Below are 23701 nucleotides of genomic sequence, written 5' to 3'. Positions count from 1 at the left end.
CATTTACTGTTGGCAAGCTCATTCCTGTTTTCTCCTCTTCACTTTGTTAGCTGATTCTTGTCTCAGAAGGCAGTACAATTTCAGGGGGATCCTGTATCCCCAGAATTCATCTTATCTGCCACAGTTTCAACTGCTTAGAGAGAAATTTGCAGTAATTAATTAATTGAAGAATTAACTAAATGTTAACACCAGATGTAGGATGTCATTCTGGAACCATATTTATGCCCTTTTGCACACTGCCATCAGTTCAAAGAAGCTTAATTTTATAGCAGACATAATTTACAAGAAACGTATGATGACTAGGGCAAAAAGTCAGTGCCTTGACAGAAACTTATTGGTTAGGTGCTGTTGGAAAATTTTAAATAACTGCCTTTAAATTCCAGAAAATCACTGCAACTAGGGAATGCAAGTTTGTATTTCTTTTGTACCTGGAGACTCTTTAATATTTCCTGATAGGCTCTTACCCATTTGATAAGCAGCACAGTGCTCACCTTGATCTGTATATCTGGAGTCTTGCTGGATGGCATTGTCCTGTGTGCGTGTTAGATGTATGCTGAAGATTTAAGCTACAAATAGCAGACATCTTATTTATCTCTGCTTATCCCACACCTTTCACAGAATTGCAAGATTATGGATTTCTGAAAGGTTTGAGTGAAAGGAACACAAGCTGGGTTTTTAGACCAGGAATAGCCTTCATGTTCCTCCTACGTGATATGCAGGTGTATTTCAAGGAAAATGCAATTCTTTGAATTCTGGACTCATGAGACTAGCCTCAGCTGGCCAGTCAGCATCACCTTGCTGCTGTGCAGGATTCCCACTGAGCTCCCAGCCCTGCCAGCGCTGGTGATGGCAAGGCCAGGGCTAAGGGTTTGTGGGAGGAGGGAGGGAGGGAGGGGGGGAAAAGCAATCTACAGCTTCTTTTCCCTGCCATAAAGTGATTTTATTACTGCTCTTGTTTAATAAAAAAGAGCTACCCTATTAAGAAAACAAATCAATTGTAACAGAACAAAATTGTGCATGTTTTGATATTTGCCAATATTAGGCATAGAAGAAAGGACAGCAGAGTAGTTTCATCAAAAGAAGCAGTAAATAGGACTTGAACAATGCACATTTTTTCTAAGCTTGCAGCTGTTTGACATACTGCAGTGTTGATTCTTGGTCTGTAATAGTTTAGTTATACCCAGCTTACATTGGTAATTTGCCTGTGCTTCTTACTGTTCTTCCTCAGGTACAGTTGGCAGATAGCACTAAGTGCTGTGATTGCAGGCATGTGGTCTCCTCTTTCCAGACTGCTGGGATTTCTCCTTTGTAGTTTTCTCTGCGTACGTTTAGTTAAAGCACTGTGTCTGCTCAGAGCTGAGCCATCCCTGCATCTGCAACAACCCCACGGATTCTTGGGTTATGCTTGGAGGAACTTGTTGTGAGTCTGTTTTATTTAACATATTCATTCTTAAATGAGAGAGTCTCCTGATACCTGACTTCAAAATGCATCTTCTGAAACCCCAGCTAACCTGCAGGCAGCCTGAAGGGTTTTTACTCTGACTTCAGACCTCTAGCTCCCTTTAAATTCAGTAGCTTTTCTGCAAACGTTGAACAAGTTTTGGCACCACTGAAGAAACGGTAACTCTCATAACCCTGAACTGTCTTCTCTGCTTTGCCTGTGCTGGATGTGCAATGGCACCAGAGTTAAAATGCTCAGATTTAAACTAAATGAATGGAAATCAACGGGCATAACTGATATGCAAGGCTGGGAGTTACCTAAACATTTTGTTCTGTTTAAAAACATTTTTCTGCTAGCTTTTTCAAAATTCCCAAGGATCTTTGTTTCCAGCCACCTTATCTAAACAAATCAAAACAAACTCTGTGCACACATTCCTTGCTACCAGAGGTTTACGGTGAAGTGGCTGTAGTATACGGCCGTAGGGATGGCACTGGGTGGGAGTGGTGGCACCAGTTGTCACAAGTTGTGTAGTTTTCACCCACAGTGAAAGTGTGTAGATGACCCAATGATTTTGAGAGGAACTGAAAAAGTGGGGAAAAAACAGGAGGGGAGATAGTCTTGCCCTCTCTATGTGGTTTGCAGCAAATGTAAGTAATTTATCATTTCCAGTTCCTTATTTGCTTGCAAAAGTGGGCACAGATGAACAGCCAAATATGTACTGTAAATATATGAGAAACACAACTTCAGTAGGTGCAATGCTGTATGACTTTCATAATTTGTTTTTTAAGATGTCATCTTTTCTTGAAACTTTGCACTGTTGGCTGATTGGCATTTATATCTCTGGCCCCAGTAATTTTGACAAGGTATTTTACACGTGCTGTGCTAGGAGTAGAAACCACGGCACGTGCCACTTTCTCTCTGAATTGATAACGCCCCCAAGACCCAGTTTTTAGGGCAGTCAAGCATGCATACATCTTTTAAGAAGTTTTACCTGTTCAGCATGGGAAATGAGAAGGATGCACACATTTTTAGCCCTTGGAAATGAGTTTCAGTCCAAGTAACATCAAGAGAGAGCCTCCAGGTATTCCTTGGGTTGGTTTGAGCACAAATTCTTGTTTTTTCCAAACAGTTAAAAGGTTTTGGATGTGCAAGTCCTACTCATACTACACAGCGTGGCTGCCAGCAGGAGTGCACGCTTACACAAGTGTGAGTACACACCGGAGGAGATTTCTTTCAGAAGATGCTTGAGCTTTCCTCCATCACAAGAAGGAAGCAGGGACTAAGCCTGGTGCTGGTCTCTCCACCTGCAGAGCTGGGCAGCAGCAAGGCACCCCCCCAGCTCAGGATGCCCAGAACACGCCAAGCACTGGTGAAAAGCAAGAGCCCCACATGCTCCTGTCAGGGCGTGACAGTTTCCTCTCGGAAGTTTATTTTGGTGGCCATTCTTGGATAATTCATTCTGAGCAGCTATTCTGCTGTCCGTGCTGCTGCATTTGTCTGAAGTATGGGTGCCTACCGAGGGGGCCGTGCTGGGAAGGAGAGTTTCAGAAAGTGAGCAAGCTGTCCTTGCAGCCTGTCCTCAGAAATTGGTTTTATTTCTGCCTGATTCTGGTTGTCTTTGTAAGAAGAACAGCAGGCCTGGTTACAGCACCAGGGGAAATTAAACTGACAGAGCCAATTTGTTCTCATAAAATAAATAGAAGTGGCCTTTGGGTTTAAAGCGTGTGATTTCCGCATCTGGAGGAGGAAGAACAATTAAGATAGCTCACCAGATTAAATTCTTCCTAATTGCTGGTTATAAACTTGCTACTGGAACATTAGGAAATATCCATGAAAACTATTTATTTTTTAAAGTATTTTTATATTTATTATAGGAGGCAAGAAAGTCTTCTGTCAGGTTGGCTTCCTTAGCTGCTTTAAGCAGATACACTGCCAAAAACTGAAAATCAGCTCACGAGCAGGCTAGGATCAGGGGTGGATTGTCACCTGCACAGAAAGCTGTCCCCGCTTTCCTGATCTGTGCTTGCTGCAGCCTGTCACAGTACTTGAGGCCATGTGGAGAAGTTGGACACACGAGTTAGATGCAGTGGCATATGTGCCTTAATTTGGGTTTTTAGATCTGACTCCCAGGCACAAGCCCAGAAATGCACAAATCCAGAACGCTGGTTGGTGCTGGCATTTGCCTCTCAGCCCCTACGCTGAGACTGGGAGGCAGAGGAGGGAGGAGTACCACAGAATCACTCTGATTTAATGTGGTAGCGCTGAAGGATGGAGCAATTAGCTGAAAAGCCAAAGACCACAGAACCAGTCTGTGACAGGGCTGACATCAAACTGGAGAGCTCTCTCCATATTTCCCGTATCTCTCTTGTTTTACACTGGATTCCTTGGATTTCTCTGACCTTTACCACCCATTGTTTATTTCTCAGGCGGTTTGGTGAGGTAAATTTGTAGAGGAGTTGTTAAAAGTGTGAAGGAGATCCTTTGGATGTTAAGCAATCAGTGCCAGCCGCAAGCTCGAGCACCACTGCTGCCTCCCACAGCTCACGATGTGGGGCACTTTCCATTTTACAGTCCCAGCTAAATTTGGCTCGGGCAGATCTGTGGAGATAATAAAGTCTGAAGATAATGAGCTGAAATGGTGACTCTGGTCCCTTAAGACCTTCCTTCATGTGCAGGCCAATTTGCAGCGTTACAGAGGAGAGAGAGAACACTTCGTCTAAAGGGATTCACGTTGTGAAAAGATGGTTAGTACAGAGTGAGGGAAATGAACACTTGTAGTATTTGTTTTTTCTTCCACTATTGGACATCTTGAATTTAGTTGCTACTGCTTAATCATGAGGTATAACACAGCAAACCCCTGTTTCCGCCACATTTTATAAAAATTCAGTGACTGCTTTGTTTAGCCATAACCACAATTTGCAACTGGCAGCTAAAACCCGAGATGACTTCTTCCAGACACAGCTGTGGCATGTGTTGTGCCCCACATGCAGCGCCTCATCACATACCTTCACCAGTGAGAGCTATTTTGAACTAAAGAAGTCTTTAGAAGTTCTGAGGTCCATGCAGTAACCCTGGTGCCACCTGCATCCTTGTCTTTGGTTGAACTCCTGCTGATGCCTTTTTGCTGCCTGTACAGGTGGACCCCTGGCATGGACAGAGGCAGTCATGCAGACAGTTCTTTTCCAGCTTTTAGCCCTTCTTATTGAAAAGTTTAATTCAGCACTGAAACTGGATGTGACCTTCCATTCTGAGAGACACATTTGGCTGCAGACTTGAGCATCCTCAGATCTCCAGCCAAAAATAGGAGCTGCCTACCTCACACTAGGTTTATATATAAACAGATTCAGGTACAGCTTTAATATGCATTTGCTGCAAATTTGGAAGATTTAGAGGCCTGAAACAGGTAAATCACTTTGATTTTTTTTATTATTATTTTTTTTTAGTAGTAGTACAGTAATTTGTAGGATCTTTTAACTTTTGGCTAGTTTAATACATATCCCACATTTATTCTGAATCCATGCTAATGAATGAGAAATACTTCATAAAACACAATCACTTCTTCACAGTGTCCTAAGTAGAGAGATTTCACTGGAATAGAAATTGATCCTACTAAAAGAAAAGCAACACACAACATGTTCCGTGGCACAGGCTTCAAGACTGTTGTTTGCACCCAGGTGGCAATGCAGTGTGAGGCTAAGATCCCAGTGTGCTGCTCCTTTTTTTACAGATGCTGGGGCCAGCCTCACTCTGTCATTTGTAATCTTGATGACTCCAGAAGACAATATGTGCTGATTGTGAATCTATGATGCTCATACAGTCTCCGCTGCATTTTAGTCTACATTCACTTTCTGCCTTTTGGTACGGATATGTAGAGGACCCAGGGACACACAGTGCATAGCCATGCAGCAGGGGTGGCTAAAAACAAAGACATGTCAAGACTGCACATCAAGTTAGGAGGGATCACTTTAAAGTATTCATGGACCACTTTGAGATAGACTTCCGGTATTTTTATTCATTTCCTGATCATTCAGCCATTTCAAGTTTCTGTTCAGGCTTTTCACTGCAACTGAGAGAAGTATTTTTAGAAGAAACTTCAGGTTTTATTGGAGGAGACTAGGGTTTTAGGGAAAAAAAAAAAACAGCAAAACCCAACATACTTAAAGTCAGCAGGAGTGGTGGGTATGAATTCTAGAGGGAAAAAAAGGTTGGCTCCTTATTTGTTTTGAGGCCAGTTATAGCAGAAGGAGTTGGACAGGGTGCATCTGCTGCCTTAGCTACTGAGCTACACCACTATCATGTACACAGGATTTTCATTATCAATAACCCACTTCATTTTTGCATCATAACAGTATTGTCAGATAATGTTAGTCTTGTTTTCCAAAACTAACTGGAATGAGAAACAGGTGCTTTAAAAAAAAAAAAAAATCTATTTCCAAGCACAGCTCTTGTAGATTTCAATGAAAACCGAGTATCTGCTTGTCACGTGGTCAGCTCCGGTGAGCCTGTAGCAAACAAGCGACTTGAGCACCTTCTCCTGCACACCTGGGTAGTGCTCCATTTACAGCCCTGTCCTCCACTGGCCTCCAGGGCATTTGGGGCTTTAGCTGGTCTATGGCATGAAGAGCACATAAGATAAGTGCCCTGTGATCTTCTGTTCCTTCACTGACTACAGGTGGAGCAGGGTTACTTGAACTTTGTACTTAATCAATAAGGATCTGTAGGAAATGCATTAAGAATCCATTTAGTTTAATAAAGAATTGAATTTCTCTCTGAGGTATTTATCCCTCCTCATTCTGTGGAATTCTTGGATGGTCTGTGTGGAAATCAGGCAGTATTTCTTGTCTCTTTAGGCTCCACCATAGCCACTCTAAGTTTTGTTTTGTGACAGGCATGTTGAGTGAAAATGGGCCTTTTCTTTCTTTTTCTGTGAGTACCTTATTTCCCTTCTGTTCTCATAGATTTATTCAACAGCTGACAAGAAGCTTCTTACCTACCCATTTTAAAACTGTAGAGATTTGCCTCACTTAGCATGGCTCAGAGAGGTGGCCAAGCATCAGGTGAAGTGAGCTACCACCACTTTCAAGGGTTCTTGTGCAAAAAATAGCAGTGCTGTTGGGTTTGATCACTGCTGGTAGAGGATGCCTGTGCCCTTCCTCTGCTCTTGCCCCAGGTCGGATGTGACCAGTAGCTGTGCTTACATCCAGCACAACCTCCAGCTTGTTTTCGGCTGCAGTGGCACCACCAGCACCAAAACCCCAGCTGGCCAAATATTCTCCAGGTACACAGAAGCACGAAAGATGCACCAGCATGTTTCTTCAAACCTGCCCAGATTTAAATGCATGTTTAGATTTTTCTTCTAAACAAAGCAGCAAAGCAACAGGCAGAAGAACAGAAGCAGCAGGAATCGTCATCATCTGTAGTAATGTATGTAAAGTCACCCTAAATTCAGGCCACCTAAACCCAAGATCTCAGAGGGTGCATGGTCAGCACAGCTCAGCTTTTCAGTTTTAGCTATCAAACCTCCAGGAAAGCTAATCCAAGGGTACCCAAATGTCATAGCCTGCAGGCAGCAGCGGTGAACAAGTATGGTGCTGTAGGAAACACTGCTTTTTTTTCCCAGTCACCCTCCCTTCTGATTTTTTTTTTTTTTTATGTTCTCTATCTTCTGGTGTTTTACATGTGACTGACACATTTCCTGTAGCGCTTAGACCATGCCCGAGTCTGGGTCTCCTGAAGCAGGAGGTTACCCAACATGCCCTAAGCATTTCAGCTCGTGTTCGAGCCCCTCCTGTGGAAAGAGCAGTCTATCCTTTCCTTTTTCCTAACAGGTAAAAACAGCTGCTAATTGCTGCGTGGAGCTCGTGTCTTGCACAGCAGCCGTTCGTGTAATTGCTCCTTTCCAGTGCAAAGCCAGCCACATGCTGTGTTGGTGATTGTGCCTCTCCCCCCTGCAAAAATAAAATAAAAATAAACAGAAAAAAAAAAAAAGAAAAAATATATATAAACCTCTGCTTGTGCTAGCTAGAAGCAGGTCCCTGAGTCTGCTGCTGCTGCCAGCTGAGTGAAGTCTCCTCTTCCCGAGCAGCCGGAACAGGCGTTTTCCTCCCAGTACAGCCTCTTTGTGTGAATGGGCTGAGGGTGTGGGCTGCCTGGTTTTCTGAAGCCAGCCCTCCCTCGGCTTATAGCGTCACTGCCCTGAAACCAGCCCGCTGGAGAAGGAATTTGACCTAATGAGCCAAAAATAGTGGAGGCTCCTGTGGAAAACGGCATTTTTTGGTTTTGCTTCAGAGTTTGCAGGAACAGAAAGGGAGAGAGAAGGGGTAAGCTAAGATTTGTGACCTGTGGCTTGTGTCTTCATTGCACCTTTATCGTTTCAGAGAGGGAGGCGTGTTTGAAATGATCAGTCACTTTCCTGTGATCGCTGTGGAATTCACTGCTCTGTGGCCGGTCTGCTCATTGTAACACTAGGCAGAGCTTTCTGAAGTTTTCAACTTTCTATTCATGTTTGATACAGTAGGATATTGGTTCTGGAGGTTAAAAATACTGTTTTCTGTATTTTGTGTGCATGTGATAACCAGAAAAACCATCCCCACATTCAGAGTCTTATTCTTTAGACAGTGCCAGCAAAATCTTTCAGCTGAATCCTTTGGTTGTTCTGGGGGTGTGCTGCTCACTGCTCGGGTGTGTTATCCTCCTTGCCACTGCAAAACGAGCTTCAAGATGATAAGAGTATCTGTTCAGCCTCGTCATCTGGTTGTTCAGCACTGGAGGAAGTAAAGCACGGTGCCGCGAGCAGCCACTGGCTTCTGCGGCACTTGGTGCAGGCTGTGGCACTCAGGTGGTGCCTCTGTGCCTGCTCCCAGACAGCACAGTCTTAAGCTTCCAAGAAATGAGAAGGGGTATTTTAGGGTAAAAGCCAAGGCGGCGTGATCTTTTCTTCTAGATTGTGCTTTTAGTTTTATGTACACAGACTCCGTAGCCAAGTCTCACACAGTCACTTCAGATAGCGAAAGCAGCTGTGGTTTGTATAGCAGACTAACAAACAACGCTCTTTGGAGCTGATCTGGTTAAACCATTTTTGTCTGGTCGCCCTCTCCTCTAACGCAGCCTGACCCAGAGCATGTCATCCATACAGAAATGTGAGGTGCTGCTTGCAGCTCAAGGGGGAGCCTTTTCAAGTCTGTTTGAAAGACCTCCAAGCAAGCATTTCCTATCAGATAGCAAACTGTCTGAGAAGTACAGATGACAGCAACCCGTTATATAACAGCTCCCTTGACTACAGTGATCTTGCCAAACATTAAATGAATTAACCAGCATTTACTTAACTTCTCTGTGATTAACAAAAAAGGAAACCCACAGCCAAGGGGCTGGAGCAATCAGACTTCTCAAACAGCAGTTCGAGCAGGAATAGCCCGTCCCATTTGCACCATTTTACCCCACCATTATCTTGATTCTCCACTTGCTGAAAGGGCAAGTGATGAATGTCTTAATCAAATAATGTCCTAATGTAGTCCAGATGTGCTGTAGGTCATTTAATCAGTGGCTTTTCAACAGAAAAAGAAGGAATAATGAGTCTTTGGTTGGAAGAGGGGAGGGGAGCAGGGGCAGAGGGATGGGATGTAGTAGGTGCTGAAAGGGAATGTCTTGTTCCCTGGGATTTCTTAACTGTCTTTTTCCCAAATAAAGAATTTGAAAAAAAATCCAATCCCAGTCTCACTTTCACTGAAATATTCACCTGCAGGTGATAGTGAGATGACTATAGTGCTTCGTTTGTGTTATGAACAAAGTTCAGATGCAGTTGCTAACTGCTCACAACCCCTAGCTCACATAAGAGGTCATATTTTTAGCCCGGGGACAGCAATGGCATGTAGAGAATTTACCAACATCCTCCTTCCTAGAAACTGTAGACATATGGTTTCTTACTAGTAAAACTGTTCTCTAGAACTTGTGAAGTCTGGCTTCTTTTTGTGTTAAATTTTATGAAGTTACTGGCACTTGCTGAAATGGTGGGTTAAACTCCCCTGGTCATCTTGGCTACGTTGGATCCGTCATTTACTGATAGAGATTTTTGTTTTGTGGGTGTGTGTTTTTGAATGGGTATTTTTATCCATGTGCCATCCAGAAAATTAGATTACATACATGCCCCTAAAGGAAGAGCTATATGGATTGCACTCCACCAGAGTGGGAAGGTTTCGTCTCTTGAGAAAAATCTCTAGCTAGCAGCCCAAGTGCTGCTGTCACTGTGTAATGTTTCTGGTAAAGGAGAGTGGAGTGAAAGGACTGCAGTGTGGTAATTTCCTGAAGGACTCTGGAGTGTTGTGGTACATCTGAGAGTATGTCTGAGGGGAGGTGGTGTGTCTGGCTCCTGGTGGAAGTGGCTTCTCTCCCCACTCGTGTGTGCAGCACAGCTATTGGCAGGGTCTTCAGTTACATCCTTTGATCACCATCATGTTTGGTGCTCCTCCACTTATGTAATTCAAATGGTTTTTGAGCTAGAGCTAGATTAGATTTCCCTCTTTGTTAATATCCTTTCAATTTACCTTTGGTAATGTGTTAGTGATCTGCTTTTGGCTGAGCCTGGAGGTAACAGCCTAAAGTAAAGTAGATTTTGCATAGAGCTAAATAAAAATTTGGATCATTTTAAGCTGCTACATACACTGAGAAGTCTTTGTAGAGAGTTAGGGAGGGGAGTAACCCCATTTCCTTGAAAAAAAACTATGGAGAAGACAATCCGTGGACCACACAACCCTGTTGGCTGTTCCAGCTCCGATACCCTAACCCTCACAAGGCTCACTGCCTGCAGTGAAATAACCTTTGTCCTGCTGTTTGTGCTCCAGGAGGCTCAGGCTACCAACGCATGAGAGGTGCTGCACGATGCACTTACTTTGGCACACCTTTGTTTAAGCAGATTTTCCTGTGATGGGTCTTAAACTAATGGAGGAGAGCACCTGTAACAAGTCCTACTGATAGAGCCAAAGCATGAGTAATAATTCTTAACCTTCTGCAGCTCCCAAAGAGAAATAGATGTTTAGCCTTCTTTGCCCACATTTCTGGGCATGATTTGTTCCCTGAGCCCTCTCTGCATCCTGACCCCTAACTGTCAGACTCCAGCCAGTCTTGAGCAGTCCTGCCCTTTACAAGTGCAACAAGTTAGGTTTTAGGAAATAGTTAAAGGCAGTACAATGTCCAGCAGGTGGCATTTATGATGCAGAGAGGTGACAGAAAGTGAAAAAAGTGTAACTTAAGCTTCAGTTCCAGTGGTTTGTAGGTACTTGCTTCAATTAAGGCATTCAAGTCCTACTATATTGCCCTTGAAAGTAAGCAGTGAAAGCACTCCAGCATAGAGAGATCATGTATCTTTGTTCAGAAAATGCTGTTTAGTCCATTTATGAAAGATTTGCAGAACAGAATCAGCCAGTGAAAGAATCTGTATCATCAGAAGACTTCAATTTAATACTAATACATGTCAGAAAGCCTCCCTGTGAGCGTAGAGCAGGTTTATCTCTGTTCCTGTATGTGTTAAAACAGTTTTCCCAGCAGTGTCAGATCTGCTTGGAGAACAAGTGAACTGTGTGGCCTTTTGTCTCCATTTGCTGCCTTCCTCCTGCCTCTGCCTAACCCAAATTCCTTCCTGAGGATCTCTCTTTCTCACGTACCAAAAAATGATTAATATGTCAGTATTTTTCTCTAGATTTTGCACTTACAGGGGATGGTTATGGCTCCATCCTTTAGATGGAACAGGAACCCTCCACCCCCTGATGAAAAGACTAAGGAATTTTGGAAATCCCCTTTTGTCATTGTTTTATGTGCAAGTGACCGTAAAGGTCACCCTTTCCTTGCACTGACATTGTCTGGATGGGCTAGAGAGTATTAAAAGCAAGGCTTAGTTTAGTGTCCTTTCCACTCCCTGCTGGGATTAGATCATGCTTTACCAGAGCAATTGTTCCATCCTTGATGTGTGTTAGAAAGATTCAGCTGCAGAATTTCGTGAAGCTGTGATTTTTCATGCATACATTCAGAAGACGTATTCTGTGCAATTCAGTGTCTATGCTGGGCACTCTGTTAAGCAGAATGTTTTCCTATACTTTTCCAATTGTCTTTTTTTTTTCCCTCTTTCTTTTAAAATGAAACCAGAGGCTGGGCATGAAAGAGTACTGCTGGCAACGGAGCCATGAGCTCCGAGCTCAGACCCATGAGCAGTGAGGGGAGCCTGGCAAGCGCACTCTGGAAGTGTAACAGCTCTTGGTCAAAGACCTCAGCTGTGAAGAAGAAATTCTCCTTTTATTCCTTAGAGATTGTATCATACCTTGTATTCCCTGCCATGCAGCAGGCAGTTTTCTGATTGTGTAGTGCTGATTGTGTGCTAGTTGGTTGCAGTGCTCTTCATTTCCTACAGGAAACTGTTGCACTTCCCTAGGTAGTAATGGAGACTCTGCAAATCAAATACACCAGCTGTTGGAAGCTTTCATTCTTGGTTCTACAAAGACAAATTTTAGAGAAAGCCTGGGAAAAGTAAGCCTTATGAAAAACATGGAACCAAGTTAAAAAGTAATAGTTTTCATTCAATAGTAGAATCATTGTGGTTGATTGCTATGCTAATGTGTATTGACCTGGAGTCTGGCGCTGATGCATGTGCTGCTCTAATTCAGGTGTGCTTTTAGGCTGACCTACGTTAAAAAATGCCAGAGTGGTGCAGAGAACAAGAGAATGGTCTTTTGAATGCAGTTCTTGTATCTGAAATCTTATTATCACCCTTCTGCTGGTCTCTTGGTTACTGGGAGCTCCCCATCCTTCCAGTGTGCGAAACTCTCTTCTCCAGCTCATCAGGGCATCCTGTGTTCTGGATGGTGGTAGAAAATGGGGTTGGTGGAGTGTGGCAGCACCAAACGATGCTGCTGTTTCTGAATGAAAGTTTAATCACAGCTTCCTGCAATTTCAGATTTGCATCTTGGTCGCTTAACAACTGAACAGGGCTTTCACGGTGAAGCTAACCAGCCACACACACATCCAAGGCTGCATGGCTTGGGTATTTTGCCTAATGCCAGCTATGTAACCATCATTCTTTAATGATGTTTATTTTTTTACTGGAGGTGATATTTCTGCTAATTCTGCAGCTAGCAGCCTTTTGTTCCTAAATATTAATTTCCATATAAATCACTTTGTCCTGCAGGTGCTTCATGCAGTTACAATTCCTTGCAGGAATGAAAATGTTTAACAAAATGTAATGGGCTTTTTGGTTTTGTTTTGTTTGTTTGCTTGTTTTCCAACAGCTGCACAAGCATTTAATTTCAAAATGGAAGGTATCTGTTTTTGTTGACTTGGTAGCAATAATTGAAATCCAGTCAGTAGGACTGCAAATTCTTCACAGAGAGACCGGATCTGTATTTTTAAGAAATAAGAGAAAATAATTGGCTTAAAGGATCAGGTGGGTTCTTACCTGGGGGAAACTGCTTCCAATTTACATATCTTGGAGTCACTGAGAAGTAATAAGGGTTATTCCAAAGGTGGATCCCGGCTTGCCCAGGAAAAGCATCAGCAGTTTTTTCATTGTGGGCACAGAAAATACTGGAGCTCTAGAGACATTCATTACTTGTTCATCATTAAAATATCCTACCATGTCTCATGTGCTCATCATTAAAGTATTCATATTTCTTTTTTTTTTTTTTTGAGACACTTTTCTCCATCCTTAATTTATTACACCAGCAAAAGAAAATTCGACTTTGATTTGATTAGAGTCCTATTGTGCATCACATGGGGAAGCTGAAGTCTATGGCTCAGCTGGAATGAAAAAGAATATTGCAAAGCTTTTCACATGCTTTCTGAGCAAACGCAATCACAACTCCTTCTCTAAAACAGACAAAAAACAACAACAACAACATGGAAAAACCACTCAGAAAATGTCACACAGCAAGCTCTCCAAGTAGCAACTTGTTTGGGCGCTGTATCTCCGCATCCTTTATTGCTCTCTGTATTCCAGAAGAACCCCCCACAGCTTTTTAGAGGAAATTAGTGTGAAGCTGCATTGATTGTAGACTGTGCTCTGTGGTTTCTGAAGTGCTCAGAAGATGAACCAGCTTTCATAAAGAAAATTTGCCCATTGTACTGCCTGGCTACCTCAGTCAAGTCTCTGAAGAGCATAGCCAGCTGCTCACAAAGCACATCATTTTTGACACTGAACACTAGTGAATTTTAGTCATCAGAAATGGTTTGCCTTCCTGATTTGAGGACACCCTGTACTGCTCTGTGTGAAGAACAGGCCAGGTTTTGCTTTTGTGTGCAAGTAAAATTATGAATCGAACTATTCAAGGTAGTGCCAGCATGTGTCTGACAAGTCCTGAATTCAACAACATTTGGCAGAAGGATTTGGGGATTTTTTTTTCCTGATATTTGAATTTTATCCAATCTCATTTAGTGAAAAAGCATAATTTGCTTGGGATGACGTTTTCTGTGGTATTTTCAAAACCCAAAATATCATATGGAAAAATAGAATATTTTCACACAAGAACAAGAAGACAACAATTTTGTGTGTATGCGTTTGTTTTTTTAATGTAAAGATGCAATTCTTTTAGGGAGTGTGAGTAGCAGTCCCCAGTCCTCTCCTTGAGTCCACCATCATCAGCTGCATCCCTTCCAGTGTTTGGTTTGAAGGGCCTGCTTCTTCAGAGTGATGTCTGCAAGTCCTACAGTCCTGTCCCTGCTGCAACAAGGGGATCACCATTTTTCGGAGCTAAAGCAGTGGCAGCTGCCCCATGAGACCCTGTGGGAATGAATGGAGGTGCACATCTGGCGAGAGGCAGGAGCCATAACAGTGTTTTGGGCTGTGATTCCCATCTAGAAAGGGGTGGGATGGTGGCACCTTTCTCAGCACCCATTTGCGTGGTAGTGAACGAGCAGTGAAGTGCTAGCACCTCGACTCCAGCACTGGGGTGGAGCTAATATGATGTTGCTTTTGCTTCTCTTCCCCATTAAGAACTACAAAGCTCTCGTGCCATACCATTCTTCCACAGAGAAGAATGACGAAGGACTTGCTGCTGCAAGGAAGAGTGGATCAGACCCTGTCTTGGCGGGGAGGTTTCCTGATGGACAGGGTGACTGTCTGGGAGCACTGTGGTGCAGACATCTTCTGTATCTTCGCAGTACCTGGGATGGGGTCCATCTGTGATACAGATGGTGGACATTTCTTCAAAAGGATGAGCTGAATGGAAACAGACGCTCTCTTGAAGTTTTGCCAGAGTCGACCGCCTAGCAAATCCATCATCTGATTCCTTCTCCCTTGCAAAGAGAGATCAGAACAGCAGGCCAAGACAGTAGAAGAGGATTCACATCTGCAGGGAGGTGTGGATTAGTGAGTCAACCATATGCAAATGTGTTTCTAAGTTATGCTTCCCTACTAAAACTCCTAAAGGCACGGTGAGCCCAAGGGTTAGCTCCCAGAACTGAAGAGAAAGGGCTGAGCAAAGCATCAGTGCAGTGATCAGACAGTGGGAGGAGAAGCAGGGGCAGAACAGGACCTCTCCAAAGGAAAATGAAACCTGAGGAAATAGGAAGTCTCCAGTGCTAGCGCTGCCAGGAGACCAACAGTATCAAAAGCAGTTGTGAAAACTTGGCTGGAGTGATTGGTAGAAGCCCACAAAAAGGAGTCTGTATTTTAGAATTTTTAATCTATGAAATGTTTTTAATTTAATGTTTAGTGTTTTCCCTTTTTTGTGCCATGATATTGCTTGGGAAGAATGTGGACGTGGCTCAGAAGGACTGCCTCCCACTTGGTATCACATGCATTTTCTGTTGGATCAAACAAAGGAAGGCACTGGCAGTACATTTGCTGGGTCTTGCTACAAGTCCACCCACAATTTTTTTCCTCCTAAAAGAGCTAAATGCCCAAACACTTACACTTTTGTAGATGAAGAATTCAGCCAAGAAGGAAGTATGCTAATAATTCCCTAAGCTGCTAATAACTGCAGTTTACTAAAGTGCAGCAGCATTGTACAAATGGTACTAATTACCCTGTTGCATCTTGACTTACACAGAGGGAAATCAAAGCATATTCAGAGAGGGTGTAAATATAACAGTAACTTCAGAAAAAACAGGGGCTAGATGAGCAGGCTATGGGAATCGCTGCGAAGGCGGTGTTGCTGGCTGCAGCACAGCTGAATGCTGGCCTTTCCCCACTTACAGGCCCTCCATCTGTAATGGTGTGGGCTTTGAGACGCCTTCTCGCTGTGGGCAGCAGATACAAAGGTGGTGGTGTGGGGCAGCAGCAGCCCCCTGGCAAGCTCTCCTCCTCGTGCCAAGCAGCCCCGGGGGGAGCTGCAGCCTCCCAGCCTCCTCCCACCACCATGTCCTCACCCCGACGTGTGCTGCTTTCCCAAACCCTTCCAGCTGGCTCTCCTGACCAGCCTCTGTCTGGAAAATTGTATTTTGTCAGCTGTGTCCATAATTTGATGGTGGATTGACTTCTGCTTCTCACAGGAGTGTCTGGAGCATCCCCTCCTTGTCGTGACCTCCTCAAAGTGCCCCCAGATTCTGCAAGAATGTGTGGAGGGAAAACTGGGGCCTTTTTTTAATTATACTTTTTTCCTTCCTCCACTATTCTTCCCTGGTTTGCTCTCCTGCTGAGAGCCCTTCCCTGCTCACAGTTATTAATCCCTGTCAAAGAAAGTCTCCTTCCCATGAGTAGCAATGTTTCCTCATAGGTTTTACTGCATAATTGTCTGGCTTACTGGATAATTACATGTGCCACACTAATTGCACAGACACATGCACTTTCAGAATTACATACTGTCATAATTGCGTGCTCTGATTAGACAGTTGCGTCTATATGCCTTAATTGTGAGCTATGGATTGCAGCTATGATGAGAGGACAGGCTTTTACTCATTAAGAAAGCAGCTGATAAAATACTTTGCCTTTGGTTCGGTTCCCTAAAGATAGGGTGAATACCCACACATGATGAGACCTGAAAGGGTTCGTACATCGGTGCAGTGAGTAGGCATGTTTTAGTGCCTGGGGTCTCAGGGGCATCTCCGGGAGTATGCCTAGCTCCACGGCAAGCAGGTACCAGAAGCAGAGTGCCAGCTCTGCCTGGGCTCTGCAGGAGCTGTGTTTCATTGCAGAGCTTCTTTATCTCATTTCCTGACTGCGCTGAAGATGTGCTATTGTGGCTGCAGAGGGCATGCAGTTGCCAGTGTCATAAGTGGCTTTGATCCACCTGATATGAAGCAAATGTTAGCAGGAGCACGATGGCATACTCATTGCTGGTGTGAAGGGGGACAGCCAGCAGACCTGCACTGAAGCTTATGTCCCTTCGTGCATACTGCTCCAGGTAGCAACATCCTCTGTTTGGCATCAGTCATACAGGGGAGATTTAAACCCAAAAATCAGAAAGGAATTGCAGTCTTAGTCCTGTCACTTGAGTGCCTGTTGTGTCATGACACCAGGAGCACCGGAAGCAAATCGAGAGCATTTCTTGTGTTTTCAGGTTAAAAGAAAGTTTATTCTTCCATTCCGGCTCATTGTTCTGTATTTGCTTGCAGAAAATCTGATTGCTTGAATATATCCTTATTAAGACTGAATGAAAAACTGACCCTTGTTAGATATATAAATGGTGAAAAATGCACTAAGCTTGAAGAAGAGAACTGGTAGAAACTTCAGCTGGAGAATCTGTAGGTTCAACAGAAAGTGCAATGAAAGTAGAAGCAGTTAAGTATGCCATGTAAAATATGTAGACAAAAGCCAGTTGTTTGTTTGTTTTCCCAATGTTTAAGCACAATTAAGAAGATGTCTAATGGTTGAAGTCAGCATTATCTTCAACTGTGTACAATTGCATAATTAGACAGAAAACTCTTTCAAAGTGCTTTTAGGAGGAGAGCTCTTCTTTCTGCCTGGCTGACATTCCTCAAGGTGTGCCAAGTGTGTTTTACTGCCCATAAAAACCCAGAGGCAATGTGATTGTTCAGGTGGCTGGTAAGAGCCATTGTGCTCCTGACTGTTTTCTGTTTCAGTATGTACTAATAGCAAGGGCAGGGGTGACCAGCCTACAAGAGTGCCCTTGTTGGGGAGCTGCTGTGTTCAGGGGGTTTGATCAGTGCTGTTTGCTTCCCAAACCCATGCCTCGGCAGTGGTACTACATAAAAACACATGTGAAAAAGGAGCCAGAGACCTCAGATACCAAGTTTCTGTTTTAAAGCCTTAGACTGAGTAATGTGCCACATTCGGTTGTTTTCAGATTGTACTGTGTTCCGACAAGTTACCAACTTCTCCCAGAAGAATAATGTTGGAAATGACCTTTTCTTTTCTTTTGATATTTTCTTTGCTTTTCAGCAGTAAAGAATTATTGAGGAATTCATTGGTGTGTTAACACATCAGAATTAATCAGAATAATGCAGAATTCTCTCAGTCTTTGCTCACAGGAAGCTGAGTGGGCTGCTTGATGGGTAAAATCTACCCATACCAGAACAGAAGTCATGTTTCTTAAAACACCCTCCTTGAGAGCAGAGGCAAGACATAATAGGGAAATACGAGTCCGGTGTATCTGTATTGCAGATCAAAGCCGTGGGAGGGAGCAGACCATGACTCTGGTCCCTGTTGTGCCTGCTGCGGTGGTCTCCTTGCCGTGGGAGTCGAGAACTCTTCCCGTCTCCCAGGTCCAGTTGCATGAGTGTTTCCATGTGGGCTGGAGAAAGACCCCGTTTTTTCCAGCACCATGTAATTTTACCCTGTGTTTGACGACCAGGATCAATCCACTGAGAAATGAACATCCCCTGGTGTTGTCCCATCCTTTTTAATGTGGGATGAGTTGCCTATTCTTTCTGCATGCTAGCATCTGTTTCTGAAAAATGGGGGCAGTGATACTTTTCATCTGTGGAAGCATTCTGAGATTTTCTTTATGTGTGGAATACATTTTTACAATACCAGGGATGATAGGAGCTGTGTGCTGCCTGTGCAAACCTTTGAAGAACCTAAACTGCCAAGTCATTAGTAAGTTGTAGATGCAGAGCTCATTTTTAGTGTCAGACCTGAACACAGACATAAAATAATGACAAAGTGAAGATGACAACCAGGTGGGAAATACTTAAATGAAAGATTGTTGTTGTTTTAGTCTTTTGTCCAGTTTATTGTAAGGTAACTTTCATTTTTTTTGTAAGTATTAAAGATTTGCCTTGCCTTCTAATTCTGTGAAGGGCTGCTTGAATCTCAAGTTTAAAAACCACTAGGATTTGCTTTCCAGATGGTGTTTACTCTGTGTAAAATAAAATGCTTCTTTTTTTGGACTTCGTCATAGTTTTGTTCTCTTTTATTTTAGAAATCTTCCCGAAACCCGGAGGATGACATCAGGTTAAAAAAAAACAGAGACCAAAACTGTGCCAATTTTTTGGAGCCGGCTACTGTGCTTGCTGCAAAGGAAGAAAAAATGGAAATTGAAGTTCCAGTTTCTGAACATAAAAGCATCACCACAGTGGCTTCACCAAATCCTGTAGACAATCCAACCCACTTTTTTTCTCCTGCTGCCAGCCACAATGGACTTAAGGACAGGCATGAATCTCTGGACAGTGAAGTTGCTAAAGAGATCAGATACCTAGATGAAGTGCTGGAGGCAAACTGCTGTGATTCTGCCACAGATAATACCTTTAATGGGACATCCTCCCCTGAACCAAGTGCTGTGACCATTATGGATGGCTCAGGAGCATCTGTTAATGTCCCGAGTGATTCAGTACCCAATGAAGGGGAAGGAAATGTAGCTGATAAGCAGGCACCCTTGGTAGTTGAACCACATGAAGCTAGTGTAACAGATGAGAACCTGAACTCTAATGGGCATTCATTGAAGGAAGACATTAGGGAGAGCCTGAAGATGCCAGGAAGTCCTACTTCTTCAAACAGTTCTAGAAGATCTTCTAAGGATGGAGAAGCAACTTTTACAACCCTTAAGAAAGAGGCTAAGTTTGAACTACGAGCTTTCCACGAAGACAAAAAGCCCTCTAAGCTCTTTGAAGATGAGGATGAGAAGGAAAAGTACAGAGTCCGCAAAGTGAGACCATCGGAAGAGATGATGGAACTTGAAAAGGAAAGAAGGGAACTCATTAAAAGCCAGGCTGTCAAGAAAAACCCCAACATTGCCGCCAAATGGTGGAATCCTCCCCAGGAGAAGACCCTGGAGGAGCAACTGGATGAGGAGCATCTGGAATCCCACAAGAAGTACAAGGAGCGCAAGGAGAGACAACAGCAGCAAGGTGCAACACCAACATCCCCCAAACAGGTCAGCTGCTCCTTTGTACCACCAGAGCCAGTGAATATCAAGAAAGAGGATATTGTCACAGAGCAAATTGATTTCTCAGCTGCCAGAAAGCAGTTCCAGCTGATGGAGCATTCAGGTCCATCTCAGGGTCAGGTCCCACCAAGGCGGTCAGGAACACCCAAGATGTTCTCCATCAAACCCTTCTACAAAAGCCTCAATCCTTCACCTGTAGACAGACCGCTGTCCACTGTGACAAGACCCGTTTCGGTGTACGGGCAAATGGGACAACTTGAGGGTAGTGATGTCACTGTTGTCAAAGCACAGAAGGTCTCCTGTACTTCAGAGGATGACACAAATACTCAGAGTAACACTGCTGACCCCATGAGAGATTCACCATGTAGTGATAGCTCCAGAGCTGGACAGGCATCAAAACTGTGGGCAGAGGATGGAGAGTTCATGAGTGCAAGAGCAGTCTTCACAGTGGTGAAGGATGACGGGCAGGGTGTGCTAGACCAGCTGCCGAAGTCAGCCAGTGCCTCCTCACCTCCTGAGGAGCTTGACTCTGGTTTGGATGACCTGTCTGTAAGGTCTCAGGATACCACCGTTCTGGAGACCCTTTCCAATGACTTCAGCATGGACAACATCAGTGACAGCGGTGCCTCCAATGAGACCATGAGCGCCCTGCAGGAAAGCTCACTGGCTGATTTCTCCCTGCCGCAGACACCACAGGCCGACACTCCGGCAGAGTGCAGGGACGAAGGCATCTCCAAATCTTTCAGTGACCCGGGATGTGACTCGCTCTCTTCCACTTTGGCAGACTCCATGGTGATCGATGACCAGCTGGAGTACCACGCTGGCCTGCTTGTTCAAAATGCCATCCAACAAGCCATAGCTGAGCAAGCAGATAAGACAAACTGCAAGGAAGGAAAGATCCCAGCAGAGCAGGAGATCTCTGTCAAAGAGCAGGCAGCCGCCACGAGGCTAGCTCCAGCCTCCAAGGAGCAGCAGAACCTGATGTTTGAGCCACCCCAGGTATCCTCACCTGTTCAAGAAAAAAGGGACACCATACCAAAGACATCAAAAGAGGAAGACTCAGGACTCAGGGAAGGGAAGAGTTTGCAGCAGTCGCCTGCGTACTCTGCCACCCAGCCATTCCTTGTGGAGGAAAACAGGCATGAAGTCAGCTACTTCAGCAAGTATTCAGAGGCAGCTGAGCTGAGGAGCACTGCCTCCATCCTTGCCACACAGGAGCCTGAAGTGACCGTGGGCCCTTTCAAGTTACGGTCGAGGAAGCAGCGGACTTTGTCAATGATAGAAGAAGAGATCAGAGCTGCCCAGCAGCGAGAAGAGGAGCTGAAGAGGCAGCGGCAAGGTCTGCAGGTGGCCCCCAGCCCTGTTATGAAGAGCGCACCAGCCCTGCCCACCAGAACAGTGTCTTACAAAACCGCACCAGGTAAGCACCCAAAGCATCAGAGGGAAAACAAAATATGACAGTAGGGTCGGGTCAGATTCAGTTTTGTGCCACTTTTAGTTGAATACAATGTTTGTTTTAGGGGGGGTGGGAGAGTTGTCATGACTTCATCTGCCTGGAAACTGCAACATTCAAGCCAGGAGGAGGGCTTGTGACAACACAGGTTTTTGTCTGTGAGGACACCTGGCGCAGAACTGACTTATGTACCTTACTGATCATTATTAGAAAATGATGCACGGTGTTCATCCCCTGCCATGTTGTAGCATGACATGTTTATCGCTGTGCTGCTCAAATCACCCAAAACGAAATTTAGGATTGTCATGAGGAAGGATTGCAGCATTTTTTGCAGCTATGTGGCTATTTGAAAGCTGAGCATACAAGGCCTGTTTGAACAGACTTTCTGCAAGTCACTAAGCAAGTGCTAAGGTTGCTGAGATTTCCAGATTTTGCATTAGATACCTTTTTGTGTGTGTGTTTTGCTGTTTATTGTCAGGTATTACTTGGCTTTCTTAGAGAACTTTACATGGTAAAAAGATCTCCAGAGCTTTGCAGTGCTATGCATTTCATTTTATGTCATTCATTACTGAATTAAACAGGTGTCTCAAACAAAGTGTTTAATAGATTCAGTAGAAGTCCTCTTCTGCCTCATCAGCTTCTGGTTCCTTATGGTGGCTTGCATTCATAGCAGTTACAGTGTAAATCTCTCTCCCTTTCCCCTTTCAAAAATAAAATTAAGCACTCATGCCTTCTTAAGATATCAAAAAAACTGAAATGGAAAAAAAAAAAAACACAAACAGAAACACATGCCAAGCTCATTTCTATGTAGTGATTTTTATGAGTATAGATTTACATATGCTTTGCAAGCACTTAGAAGTTTTTATTAACCACGGTCATTGTGAAGAAGCATTAATTTTACCCAGAGTGCTTAAATTCCATCCTTATTTCCATTAATCATTGACTGCCTCAGTAATGCTTTCAGAACTTGTGCAGGATGATTCTTTTCTTTTGAAAGCAATTGAAGACTTCAAAAAGGTCTGGATTGAGTCCATTACCCAATTAGAGTTTGAACTTGGGAATGTTATGCAGCATATAAATAGCTAATACTCATTTTTGTTTCTTCTGTGAAGAAGATGGTTTTAACCCGTGTTTCTTGCCAAAAAAGATAAAAATGTAGCAGATGTTGATAAATTCTTTGGAGTGCTATTATTATTACTCCTGTAGAACAGAATTTTTTGATAGGGAGTCTCCAAAAATTGTGTTTTGAGCAGTATCTGACAAGATGTAAGAGACATGGCACCATGGTCTTCAGCTAGTAGAAGTCCTCATTCTGTAAAGGTGTGCTCATGACCACTTTGAAAAACAGCATCATCTGTAGCTCAAGTGCTTGAAATGAGGCTGATAATGGTTGCATTTTCCTCACAAGTGATTTTGGAAGGGCTGCTGACACTAATGCTTGTTTTAACAGAGCATCTGGGAAAACAGTGTACTTCTGGTAGTTCTTATTTCTCTACGCAACAAGGCATTTACTTTTTGTCTGATGTTAAAATGCTCATTGTAAATTACATTTTAATGAGAATATAAACTTATATTTATAATGAATCATTCCAGACAGTTTTCTTTAAATGTCCAACTGCCGTATGTTCAGGAAAGAAAATTGGGATGTATTTGCCAATGACTCAAATTACTGCAGTTTGCAGCTGGTGACAAGGCAAAGAATTCATTTCTAGGAAAAAGATGAATGTGTGTAATGATGTCATGGATCAAATGAACCAGAAAGACCATTGTCTAAGACTTTCTTAAATCTTCAACTTTCACTGCTTTCTAAACAGTGGATGTGCCTCAGCAGAGCTCTCAGCTGCTGTAAGCTAGCTCAATGTCCTTGGTGGTGCAGGGTGAGTACTCTCAGCTCACCTTGTCCTTGCAGCCCTTAGCTGGCTGTGTTGCAAGTAAAGCTTGCAGGTATCCTCAAAAATAAGTAGAAAGAATACCACGCAAGCCCATGGAAGATTGCAGCAACTTCTGTTTTAGTATTTCACAGCACCTTTTCAGGATTTACAAAAATAGGAGCAAAAGGAGATTCAGCAGAGGCAACAAAATCTGGCTGTAATACTTCACTCCTGACACTTACAGAGGTGATTTACAGAGCCAAAAAGTATGGTATAGATGGGTATAATGAGGAATATGCTCTAGAGCATGCATGATACTGTAATCTGAACATCTAGTTTGCTGTGGAAAAAAAAATAAAATAATTGAAGGAACGGAGGCACTTCTGTCTTCAAATTGCCTTTGCCAGAGAATTAGCATCTTCAGGGTGCCTTGGCAGAGAGGGGCTAGGGGGTGAAGTCTAAATTTGTAAAATCTGTTATTATCCTTTGAGTGGGGAGGCATAAACTCACCAGAAATCTTTTGAGGAGGTGCAGTAACTAACTTGATTAGAAATGACCTACCTCTCAGGTTGCTGTTTGGCGGTGGATGGGTAGAGCAGCTTTACTAGGACTCCTGGTGCTCCCTGGTTACTTACTGCTCCTTTCCCCCCTTCGCTGCCGGGAACTGCCACTA

General features: G+C 43.6%; 1 protein-coding gene across 12 annotated transcripts in view; it reads left to right on the top strand.

Moving 5' to 3' along the window:
- Positions 1 to 23701, top strand: part of PALM2AKAP2 (PALM2 and AKAP2 fusion) — a 253654-nt gene that overhangs the window by 217212 nt on the left and 12741 nt on the right. For 11 of the 12 annotated variants that reach the window (XM_040540362.1, XM_040540360.1, XM_040540358.1 and 8 more), the window contains one exon: positions 18742 to 21124. In XM_040540362.1, the coding sequence (XP_040396296.1) occupies positions 18742 to 21124 (2383 nt within the window). Of the gene's footprint in view, positions 1 to 7690; positions 7762 to 18741; positions 21125 to 23701 lie in introns of those variants that run through there. The other variant, XM_040540369.1, reaches the window with a different exon arrangement.

This window comes from Cygnus olor, chromosome Z (genome assembly GCF_009769625.2).
Source record: "Cygnus olor isolate bCygOlo1 chromosome Z, bCygOlo1.pri.v2, whole genome shotgun sequence".
NCBI lineage: Eukaryota > Metazoa > Chordata > Aves > Anseriformes > Anatidae > Cygnus > Cygnus olor.
The sequence above is the reverse complement of the archived record's forward strand: the minus strand, read 5'-3'. Positions and strand labels throughout refer to the sequence as shown.